The sequence below is a fragment of the Bubalus bubalis genome, chromosome 24 (assembly GCF_019923935.1).
Source record: "Bubalus bubalis isolate 160015118507 breed Murrah chromosome 24, NDDB_SH_1, whole genome shotgun sequence".
Lineage (NCBI taxonomy): Eukaryota > Metazoa > Chordata > Mammalia > Artiodactyla > Bovidae > Bubalus > Bubalus bubalis.
This window is the reverse complement of record NC_059180.1, coordinates 25,813,103-25,825,539: the sequence shown is the minus strand read 5'-3', so window position 1 is coordinate 25,825,539 and position 12,437 is coordinate 25,813,103. Positions and strand designations below refer to the sequence as shown.

The window sequence follows — 12,437 nt, the reverse complement described above, 5'->3', positions numbered from 1 at the left end:
CTGCCACTAAGCGCTTCCTGTAGATTAACTCTGAATCCTCAAAACACATGGAGTTACATAATGCCCCTTTGAGATCTGTATTATCTCTACCTCACAAATGAGGAAGCAAACTAAATTCAGTCTTAACTCAGTCTTAAAATTTTGCCGTAAGTTAAAAAGTCAAAGAAAGTGGTCATATATAAATTACTTGTGGGGTTTTATTCCCAAACGTTAGGAAGGGTGTGTGGCCTATGGGTTTTTGAGTGGCTCTAAGAGCTAGGGGCTTCCCTCATAGCTCAGTTGGTAAAGAATCCGCCTGCAACGCGGAAGACCTGGGTTTGATCCCTGGGTTGGGAAGATCCTTTGGAGAAGGGAACGGCTACCCACTCCAGTATTCTGGCCTGGAGAATTCCACGGACTGTATAGTCCATGGGATCACAGAGTCGGACACAGCTGAGCGACTTTCACTTTCACTTTGAAGAGCTAGGAGGGCATATAAGGCATATAAAGATATCCAGAAATCTTGGAATGGTTGGGACTAGTGGAAGGGGAGAGGAGTGGAAATGGAGCAGAAGACTGTGTATAAATCGCCTCTTGACATTCTGTGAATTCTGGAGTAACTCTGCTAGAAGTGGTGCAAAGAAACTCGAAAGGCGACTTGTGCTGTGGCCAGAGCTGGCACAGTAGTATCCAAGCTGGCCTGGAGACTCATCACAGCTGCGCGTGGCTGCATTCCAGAGCACTGGGTGACCAAGAGACCTATGGTGACTAGGTAGAAACTTCCCTTTTCTGGACATCAAGCCTCCAGGAGGCTTCAAGGAAGGATCCATACATTTGGCAGGTAGGGAAAGCAAGAGGTTTGACACTGAATCTGTTCCCAGTACCCACAAAGAATAGATAGTGAGACCCAATGATAAAATACCCAATTTGGGCTCTATTTTTTTTTAATTAATTTTATTTTAAACTTCACATAATTGTATTAGTTTTGCCAAACATCAAAATGAATCCGCCACAGCTATACATGTGTTCCCCACCCTGAACCCTCCTCCCTCCTCCCTCCCCATACCATCCCTCTGGGCCGTCCCAGTGCACTAGCCCCAAGCATCCAATATTGTGCATCAAACCTGGACTGGCAACTCGTTTAGTATATGATATTTTACATGTTTCAATGCCATTCTCCCAAATCCTCCCACCCTCTCCCTCTCCCACAGAGTCCACAAGACTGTTCTATACATCAGTGTCTCTTTTGCTGTCCCGTACACAGGGTTATTGTTACCATCTTTCTAAATTCCATATATATGCATTAGTATACTATATTGGTGTTTTTCTTTCTGGCTTACTTCACTCTGTATAATAGGCTCGTTTCATCCACCTCATCAGAACTGATTCAAATGTATTCTTTTTAATGGCTGAGTAATACTCCATTGTGTGTATGTACCACAGCTTTCTTATCCATTCATCTGCTGATGGACATCTAGGTTGCTTCCATGTCCTGGCTATTATAAACAGTGCTGCGATGAACATTGGGGTACACGTGTCTCTTTCCCTTCTGGTTTCCTCAGTGTGTATGCCCAGCAGTGGGATTGCTGGATCATAAGGCAGTTCTATTTCCAGCTTTTTAAGGAATCTCCACACTGTTCTCCATAGTGGCTGTACTAGTTTGCATTCCCACCAACAGTGTAAGAGGGTTCCCTTTTCTCCACACCCTCTCCAGCATTTATTACTTGTAGACTTTTGGATCGCAGCCATTCTGACTGGTGGGGCTCTATTTTAAAAAAATTCTAAGTACAAACAAATGTTACTGGGCACGTCAGGTACAAAATTCTGAGCTAGGTCCTAGGGTAGAGGTGCGTGGCCCTCTCTCCTGTATCCTTCTGCTGCCTGACCTCCCAGCCACACCCTCACATACCACCTTTGGCCATCATTTATTCATTTTACCTCCTTTTCCATCTAGGGTGGTGCCTCGATGTTTAATGAAAGAATTTAAACCTTTTAGTTCATTCTGTTCTTAAGGGACCTTCCCAACGCAGGGATGGCTTCTCCAGCATCTCCTGCATTTGCAGGTTCTTTACCACTGCGCCTCCTGGGAAATCCAAAGAACCCCCTACAGCAGTGGAATTATCACCCAGGGTAGTTCATTAACTGGGTATGTAAATCCAATCATGGAAACACTGCATTGGTTAAGCTATAAAGAAAGGACACAAGGAGGGATTCCAGCTTTTTTATTTATTCCCCTTTTAACAAAGTAGAAGAAATAATACAGAATTAAAACTGCAAAAGTAGTTAATTGGTAGAATACACATTCACACAAAAAATCTGGATAGGAAGACGAGCTTATATACAATGAGGAAACACACGTAAATTATGGTAGTTTGTAGGTTGTATATGAAACATTTAAAAAGTCAAACATGCTACACGGTGCCACTGTTTACAGCAATATTGAAGGGGAGAAAATAACACTAATTTAGGGGCTGATATACCACAAGGTCCAGGTTTCACAGCATCAGTGCAATAAATTCACAAAACTATATTACAGCTAGTTAATCAGTTTAAGAATTGTTCCCAAGTATATCACATTTCCAGCCCTCAGAGGTCCATTCCTACAGATTTCAACTACTCCATCTATGGGGACCAAAAGCAGCCAGTGTTACCATAAAAGGAGACTCTTGAGACTTATCTTTAAAGGCTTATTCTGGTCTTGAAAAATTGGTAGGATAAGGGTATTTTCTACTGAAATGAATCTTGACTCAACACAGGAAGACTTTTGTCCTTATTGGCTGGTCTTGGAGTGAAGATCATGGACATGACTCTTAACCTATTATGGACTTTAGTTCCAATTAACTGAAAATCTGAAATTTAAAAGTCCTAACTACCAACTTGTGTAAGCCTGCTACTAAAAAGCCTTTAAGGACATACTAACTTCAAGTTTAAGTGCAAGGGAACAAGAGTTCTAAAAGTTCCTGCCAGATTCCCCATTTGGGAGGAAGGAAACATTGAGTTTCCTACAAACTGCTAAATTCTGCACAAGGGAGAAAACACACGCTAAGGCATAGAATTAGCTTCATCTTATTCCATGAGGCTTCTGCTCCCACACTATCGAAACAGAATGAGGAATGAATCTTAATTGGTCTCTTCATCAGAAGTGGTAAACTTGGTCTATACTCATAAAGCCAGTTTTTTAAGCAGACAATGGAAGCAGACGATAGAATAAGCTTCCTGAAGTCACAGACCACGATCCTGTATCCAGCTAAAAAAAAGATCAACTTGAACAGTTATCCCGAGTCACTGTTAACTGTACTAAAGGGTGAAGTTCACCACTATGTTATTTTAAAAGTAAGAGTTCAGTTAACCCTGGGTGACAAAAACCAAGATGAGGAACTGAAGAAAGAGTTGTCCATATAAGGCCAGCTGCTAAGAACACACCCATGAAGACACTGGGCATAAAGCCTTGCTTAGCAAGTCAGAATTTGTACTAAGGGCAGAGTGAGGGACAGCAGAGAGCTACTTCTGTAACATTTTAGTATCCAAACAGCATAACAGACACTGTTCCCAAGGACAATGTATACTCCATTAATCACACTGAATAAAGCAAATGCTTTATTCATTTTTCTTTTCTTTTTGTTTGAGAAGCTTGTTTATCTCTCTTTTGGCCATTCCAATGTACTTCGAAATGATCCCATGTTGGTTCAGTCCAGGAAGCAAGAGTAAGAAAGTCACTTAAAGGAAAAAAAAAAAAGTTACAGAGGCAACAATTAACTTTCTAAAGACTACAACATTTTACAGAAGCTAGTTCCTCAGACTAAGACACATTCTAATGAGAAGAAGCAACATGATACCCATTATTCCCGATGACAATTATCCTTAGAAGCGTCTGCTCTCACACCTCCCAACCTCAGGTAACACACACTGCCTATTTTTACCTTGTGCACAATACTTTCTACCTTGGTTATCGGTTCTTTGTCTTACTTCTGATAAGACCACAAACTCATTGAAAACAAGGACCCAGCTTTTAGTCATCTTTCTATGTTCACACAGTTCCTTAATCACTGCCTCGAACTCAGTGAGCAGGAACATACTGTTTACCAAATTCCAGTTAAACTGGCTAGGACATGCCTGAAGTCCTTCCCCAGAGACTTACCTATCAGGTAGGTGAGAAGGAGGTTGTGGACTTGCTGTCCCACCCAAGCAACCGCAGCAAGAGAAATGATCATGGTCATGAAGTACTAATAATGAAAATAACAAGAACTTATTAACTCCTCGGAACAGACTAAGAACTGAAACTTTAGGAGGTTGTTTCAAAGGTTTGAAAATAACTCAGTTTTTACTCTCATTTTTCTTTTAAAATATTTATCATCTATATATTATATAAAACCTACAGAAAACTCCCTAGGTCTACTTTACAGAATTTAGATATATTCTCCCCTAGAATAACTAATTCTATATGTAAATTAAGTAGTTTATAATTTAAATTACACTACTTTCGCAATTGATAACTTCACATAGTAACCTCAAGTGAAACTAAGAGAAAAGAGATGTATCTTTTATATTTATTTCAGTAAGTAAAAAGAACCAGAAAAAATTCATTCTACAATGAAAAATTAAATGCAAAATGTAAATCTAACTTTCAGTATAACTGATACAGATAAATATTTATGCATGTACTCAGAGGAGTTAAACCAACACACAATGATAAACATCCAACTACAACTAGAGTAAAAAAGAAAGGCTTTAGACTATGATGAAGTAAAATCAATCTTAAAATGTTGCTCTACTTAAATAAGTCAAAACCAAAAAAGTACCATTTTAGGCTTTTCTTCCTTTAGTGTAAAGAGGCGTTTCCACCAGCCCACAGCTCTGCGTCGAGTTTTTACTAGATTGCTGCAAATTTCATGGAATCTTTGCTGTTGCTCGGTGGTCCTAGAAAAAGAATCTTCCTCTTTACTATAGACAAATCTAAATATTAAACAGAAGTATACCATCCTCTCAAATTTCAAAAGCTACTTTCCAAAGAAAATCTAAAGAAAATAATGCACCATTATCTTATTTAAAAAAAAAAAAAAAAAAAAAAAAGAGCTCTTGAACCATTAAGACTCTTTTGGGAATTCCTTTTTGGTCCAGTGGTTTAGGATTCCAAGCTCTAACTTCTGAGGGCCCAGGTGCAATCCCTGGTCAGGGAACTAAAATCCCACAGCTGTGCAGCATGGCCAAAAAGCAGACAAAAGACAGGAACAAAAAAAACCCCCAAACTTCCTATATCATTTGGAAGATCCCAGTGAATCCTGAGTTGTGGCCACCAGAGTCCCACTATTTTGAGGAGGATGTGACATTTCTACCAAACAGTAACTACTGGCATTCAAAGCACCTCAACTGGACTTCATACATTTGATGCCAAGGCAGCCACAAACAGTTCAGATCCAATCACAAATCACAAACAAAACAGCAATAAGAATAAATACAAAAAGATACTCCAAAAAAGTCCATTTTCATTTATAATGTATTTTAGGTTCTGATTTTTTTTTTTTTTTTTTTTATAATTTTGTCTTTGTACTGTCTTTGCTACACAGACATAATGGCTGATATAAAAAGCAAGACCTATGCTGGGGTGTGTTGCTTTCTCTCCGCTAGTCCTTGTCCTTGTAAATCTGCAGCGACAGGTACAGTGGAAGGCCTTCTGCGGAGCCCTGGAACTTCTTGTAAGCAGACATTCATATGCTGCCCACAGTCAAGGCTGCACTGTGGCTAGGCTACAGTGTTCTTCCTTCCTCATAAAGGTCAAAAAACAAAACTGCACCAGTGATAACGTACCAACTACCAAGAAACTTGGTGTGTTTACTTCTGAAATTTTTTCTCCAGGACTTAAGGATTAGCAGATTAGAATGTTATCTGGCTAATAAAATCAGGGTATGAGGTTGAGTCTGTTAAATTGTTACACCGCATAGTCACAAACTTGCCCCCAGGGACTTCCTCGGTGGTCCAGTGGTTAAGACTCTGAGCTCCCAAATACAGGGGGCCCAGGTTTGATCCTTGGTCAGCAAACTAGATCCCACATGCCACAACAAAGAGTGGGCACAGCCAAATAAATTAAAAATAAAGTTTAAACATTAAAAAAAAAAAAGAATTTGGCTCCCAAACAGCAGCATAATTTATTACTGCACATGAAAAACAATTCAGAGGGCATTTCCTAACACTAACCGTTCTGATATGATAGAAACATGTTTATACAAACAAACATGCTTACTTATCCCATAATTTAAGCAATTCCCACATTTAAAATTATTTTTACAGAATTACTTTTATCATTTGTTATTATCAGGAGAACAAAAAACTATAGGCACAAGTAGACTACTAATCAAATTAAAATAAACAACCAAGGGAGAAAAACATCCAGGAGAAAAACAATCCCATTCCTCTATCTAGTTTTATTCACTATTTGGATCAAAAGTGAGAAATCCAACATTCCAGAGGAAAGTTAAGCAATTACTTTAATAGGATCCGAAGCCACTTAACCTTATCTTGGGAACCCATAAGTAACTCGTACAAAGAATGGTATAAATGAAATAAACAACCCACTTCTGTATAAGCTTGAATCTATTCTTAAGCACTTTTACTAACCATACTGCACTCCCTCAATGTCTCAGCCTGAAACACAAGATCAATCTTAAAAATCAAAATACTTCACAGCACCCAGAAGAGTACACCTAACATAAAAGTAGACATTCAATAAACAGCTGCCAAATGAACAGGCCAAAAAAAAAAAAAAACTATGTTTACTGTTTTCAATTATTCATGTTATTTATGAAATTAGTATTATCTTAAATATCAATGGTAAAAAATGTAAAGCAGACATACTACTTTTATGGAAAGCTCATTATGAGTTCAATTGCTGAAAAATCATTACCAAAAAAAGCCTCACTTCAATACAAAGGTGTAGAAAGAAAAGAGTCAAAATAAATGCTAGAGTCTAAAAGAACTATGGAGATATAAGTACTGGAAATTCATGATTTATATGTGAATCAGCTAAGAAATTCTTTACATCAAACAATAAGTCTAATCCCTAGCTATCTGTTAATTAAGGCAGTTCTCTGGGTGTAATTACAGCACCCTAGTCACAGTTATCAGGTTCTCAGAAATTTGAATGCCACATCATTATGCCACCTACCATTTACTGGAGCCAAAAATTCTAGGTGCTAGAATGGGAACAAGGTAGTCAGCCAAGCACAAAAACATAACAAAACAGGAAACACCAGATAGAACAGATGGATCTAGATAGTAGATAGTCCTGTTTAAAAAAAAAAAAGTAACAAAAGTTAGAAAAATATGGTCTTTATTAGTGCTAGCTGAAGATGTTTATTCAGTCAGTCCTCTGGTTCTTGAAAGATGTTATCTGCCCTTCCTATTCTCATTTTCTCACAAGTGGTTTTCCAGGAAGTTTTGTGACATGATGACATCCCAGCCATAACGGTTAATGTAAACATCAAGAGGCAAAAGCCCTTCGGGGTCCTCAGCACCTTCTAGGAGTATAAACAGTTCTAAGTTTGAACCACAGATTTATTTCACTGCACCGGTTACTGAGTTTACATAGTACTATGGATTCTGAAAACCAGGCAGACGGCTCTAAGGAAAGGCATTTTTTACAGATTTTAAAATTACAAGACTTCAGGCACTTCCATAAATGAAACCTGAACCATTATTAACAACAAGCATAAATCTATTGTAATTTAATAGCTCACTTACAGAAACACCAAAGAAACCACACCCATGATGGCAGGTGGAAACCAGGCTCTTTCCCATCGGAGGACTTTATCTGCCATCAGCATCACTTCTCCCCATCCTTGCAGCTGCTCTTCCAGACTTGCAGTCTCTGCAGCCTACATATGAGCAACATTTAAAGCAATCATTTTACTAATCTCAACATTTCTGTGACTCCTAGAGATACCAAAGTCAGAAATCAATGGGGGGAAAATTATCATGTAACGGTCACTTTCCAAGCCCAAGCACTGGGGTTATGTAACATAATCCTTATAAGACTCCTTAAGATAGGGATAATCAGACCCATTTACAATTAAAGTGAGTTCAGAATGGTTATTTTCCCAAAGCCATGCACTGCTAGCTGTAGGCTTCCCTGGTGGCTCAGACAGTAAATCATCTGTCTACAATGCCGGAGACCTGGGTTCGATCCCTGGGTCGGGAAGATTCCCTGGAGAAGGAAATGGCAACCCACTCCAGTACTCTTGCCTAGAAAATCCCATGGATGGAGTAGCCTGGTGCAGGCTACTCCGTCCATGGGGTCGCAAAGAGTTGGACACGACTGAGCGACTTCCCTTCACTAGGCACTGCTAAGTGGCACTGCCCCAAGTATAAAATAAGATCACCTGAAGTTTGCTCATTTCAGGTTGTTACAATCGATCTGTTCTTTTATCATTTCATTGATTTAACCCCCTACTCCTGAATACATGAGGAAAGCCTCTCCCTGAACAGCATTCAATTTCCAAAGTAGCTCTTTGTGTACTGGAATCATCTATATAGTGGCATCACTTGCACAACTAAGGAAAACTACTGTGCTTTCACCGAATTATAAATGACTTATTAATATTATGCCCAATATATCTCAATAAAACGCTCCTTACACTTATCAGGATGCTTTGGTTAGATGTCAAATTTCTCTGCAAATCTGACAATCAGCTGCAAGTAGACTTCTCAGATGAGCTACTGTGGCAAAAAACCTTTAAGTTGATTTTGTTGTTGTCTGGTTGGTTTTTTCCTTGCATGTAAGCTAAGTTTCGGAGAGGGCAATGGCACCCCACTCCAGTAGTACTCTTGCCTGGAAACTCCCATGGACGGAAGAGCCTGCTAGGCTGCAGTCCATGGGGTTGCAAAGAGTCCGACGTGACTGAGCGACTTCACTTTCACGTTTCACTCTCATGCATTGGAGAAGGAAATGGCAACCCACTCCAGTGTTCTTGCCTGGAGAATCCCAGGGATGGGGGAGCCTGGTAGGCTGCAGTCCGTGGGGTCGCAGAGTCGGGCATGACTCAAGTGACTCAGCAGCAAGCTAAGTTTTGGAAGAGTCGAGAAAGAAAAAAAAAAAAAAAACTAGAAAAACCCATATTTCCTTAAAAGAGTACCATGTGACAGAAACTCTGTTAAATATTTTATATACTTATACTTTAAGGTGTAAGTATATATATTTTATATACTTACTTATATACATAAATATTTTATATACTTACACCTCCCAACAAGCTGAAAGGAAGGTGTCCTTACTATTCTCATTCTACAGATGAGAAAATTGAGACACACAGAGGTTTACAGATCTGAATGCAGCAAAGCCAAGGCCAAAGGTCTTGTTCTCATTAAATTAAATCACACTGCGAAGAGTTGGACACGATTCAGCGACTTCACTTTCACTTTTCACTTTCATGCACTGGAGAAGGAAATGACAACCCACTCCAGCGTTCTTGCCTGGAGAATCCCAGGGACTGGGGAGCCTGGTGGGCTGCCGTCTATGGTGTCGCACAGAGTCGGACACGACTGAAGCGACTTAGCAGCGGCAGCTCAAGGCCAAGATCAGTTGTTTCAATAGCTGTTCGATCTTGGGTGGGTGTGCGTGCGTGTGTCTGTGCAAAAAGCAGACCAGCTCGAGGCCAAGACCAGTTATTTCAATAGCTATTCGATCTTGGGTGGGTGGGTGGGGATGGGGGGGTGTTTGTGTGTTGGGGCTAACTAGGCTAACCATAGAAAAGGGGCAAAGGTCATGCATATTTAAAAGTCAACACAAAATGAAAATCACCACAATCAAAACTGCCCAACAAAATAACGATTCGTTAGAACCTGGGCTCTTGGAAAATCAAACGCCAAAATTAAATTATTCTGTTTCTCTATTCACTGTGGTGATGGTGTGTGGCTTGTCTTTTCCTGGGAAAAGGCCACGGAGAAGATGGACAGATTTGTCTCGCTTTCTGCCTAGATCCTGAGGTGAGATTCGGGCTGAGGTTATAACTGTCTGCCTTTGATACAAGCTCACTGCAGTTCCCTTCGACCCCTGCTTACTCTAAAATCGTCCTGTGACACCCCCTCCCAGATTTAAAAGTTCCAGACAAACGCCAGGAACCTCCCATTGTCCTTCCAGCTGGATCCCACCTCCATTTTCCAGCCGTGAGCTCGAAGCCTCCTTGCCGTTTTAAGCCGTGCCAGGCTCTAACAGAAACGCTCGGGAAGAGCCCTTTGACCCTCCACTCCTGCCCAAGCATTAGGGTAAAGGGCGAAGGGACATTCTGGTTAAGATCAAGAAGGGAGAGACACAGATACGGCTGGAGACTGGGCCCCAAAAGCGCTCGACAGGCCCCTCGCGGCCCTCTGCCACTGACTGCAACCCAGACTGGTCACAGCCCCCTTCTCCAGCTTCCTCCTCAACCTCTATTCGCAGTGAATGATCAAGCGCCCTCTTCGCTCCATCGCGCACCTTCCCCAAGGGGGTGTTAGGAGTCCCCACGACTAATCACTACCAAGCAGAGGCTAACCAAGAAGCCAAAAGGGCAAGCGTCATCGCCTACACCCGGGAAGGGAGAGGAGGGCCGGGCCCGCCGCGGGTGCTAAGAACAAGGCCGCAGCTCAGTCCCACGGAGCACACCGAAGTCCGGAGGCTCCGCTCTGTCCTCTGGCGACTAGGCGCTGGGACTCACCAGCAGATTGGTGCTGCGATTATCTCCTTCCGCCATAGTTCTCGACGTGCCTTATCAGCGAGCACAGGACGCCACCAAATCAAACCCTCCGCAGACTCCCTCGCCGCACCCCTAGCGCGAGGATACGCCCCGCAGCCCGCTTATATAGGCCGGCGGCCTTTCCCGACAAACCCTGCGAAGCTCGTTCCTCATTGGGCAAATCGAGATCAAGCTTGAGCAGGCCGGACCAACCGCTGCCCAGCGCATGACTTGAAACCGAGGTCAAAGGAAAGTGAGACCTCGCCGGGGCCCCGGGGGCGGGGCCATAGGATGGCCAATCAGCGCCCAGTAGGTGGGCGACGCCCCGCCCAGGCCTCGCCTAAGCGGTTCAACTGCCGCTGCCTGGGGCCAGCCCTGGCTTCAGTATTCCCGAGGCGGGCCGCCAGGTGGCTCTCGGACGATCTTCCAGTGGACTTCAAAGCAGCTAAGCACAATTCTCTCGAATTGAGTCCTTAAGTAAATATGCCACGCAGTATCAGGCGGAGGGCAGAAATGGGCATGTGACAGTAACCTCCTTAAGGGGGCGGGCTGGGATCTTCTACCAGATCCAGCGGGTGGCCCTGGGCCTGGCTGTGCCCCGAGTTGGACCCGCATTTCTTCTAATCCCTGCTTTGGCAGCCCTCGTCAGGTTACTGAGCAGTTTAGCCTAGATATGTGACTTGGAGACTCGTGCCCATCTCATGAGCTTTGTGGACAAGGGAAAAGGGCATAAATTGTAGGTTTTCCGCAATTTTTCTTCCCCTACTCATTAGGAATAAGGCCTTACATGGAGGAGGCGGGGGGGGGGGGGGGGGCAGAGAGGGTGTGGACATCTGGGCATAGTTTGAGAGCTTGTGAAAAATGCACCACTTTATAAAACTGGTTTATTTTCATGGGTTCTTTGGGGAAGTTATTGATAGAACACCTCACTTGAAACCGCATGGCTCCCCCTCAAAAAGGGGCTGGTTTTGACAGATCCTTTCATGTAAGGAAAGATGTAAACCATCTTGAGTGGAATTCATTGCAATTTAAGAACTAGATCATCAATGTGAGACACATTTTCTCTCCAGGATTTCAAAATGCATTAACGTTTTCATTACTTAACACAAAATAATGCCAAATGTTGACCTGGTCAGATGTCTCTTTCAGAAAAACATGCCATAGCTTTCGACTTCCAGTCTTTTATCCTTTTGCATTCATCTATATTATGCCATCAAGTTTATTTTAAAAACGTTCCTTAAATAACTACCAGGTTCATAAAAAGTTCAGGGAAGGCATAAAGAAACGTGAACCAACACAGCTACAGACCACATGCTGCCCCTAAGCAAACTAGGGGGGCAGAAGCATTGTGAGTATCATAAAAAGGCATGAAATTTGCCATTGAACTTTGAAAAAAATTAAGCATCTGATCAGGTATAAACCCTGTGGGGCAGGGCAGAGTTGGGGGCTTTGTAAGGGAAGGAGACTTTTCAATCAAGTGCCGCTTTGGGGAATGCTGGGGAAAGAAGTTTATGTAGGGAAAATGCAGCCAAGATATACCCCATTTGGGGAGACTTTATATAAGTTATGAACTGTGAGGAGCAGGCTCTCCTCTACCTAGTCAAAAGAAAAAAGGTCCCAATCAGCAGCCACATAATTAGTGAATATATAGAGCGCTGCGTGCAAAATCTTGCTACAGGCACAGTAATATCCTCTTCCGAAGGAGAAGTGTGGGGTTATTAGACTTTAAAACCTGCCCTTTGTACTTTGGGAAATCAG

General features: G+C 42.1%; 1 protein-coding gene across 2 annotated transcripts; it reads right to left on the bottom strand.

Moving 5' to 3' along the window:
- Positions 1-2,186: 2,186 nt before the first annotated feature.
- Positions 2,187-10,818, bottom strand: ARL6IP1 (ADP ribosylation factor like GTPase 6 interacting protein 1). 2 transcript variants are annotated; one of them, XM_006047003.3, is made up of 6 exons: positions 10,662-10,818; positions 7,714-7,847; positions 7,139-7,258; positions 4,779-4,896; positions 4,118-4,202; positions 2,187-3,695 (listed from the first exon to the last, which is right to left on the bottom strand). In XM_006047003.3, exons 1-6 carry the CDS (start codon positions 10,695-10,697, stop codon positions 3,577-3,579), a joined length of 612 nt encoding a protein of 203 aa, XP_006047065.2. In that variant the 5' UTR covers positions 10,698-10,818; the 3' UTR covers positions 2,187-3,576. The 2 variants fall into 2 exon arrangements, with proteins under 2 accessions (XP_006047065.2, XP_006047066.1); XM_006047004.3 differs by lacking the exon at positions 7,139-7,258.
- Positions 10,819-12,437: the final 1,619 nt, after the last annotated feature.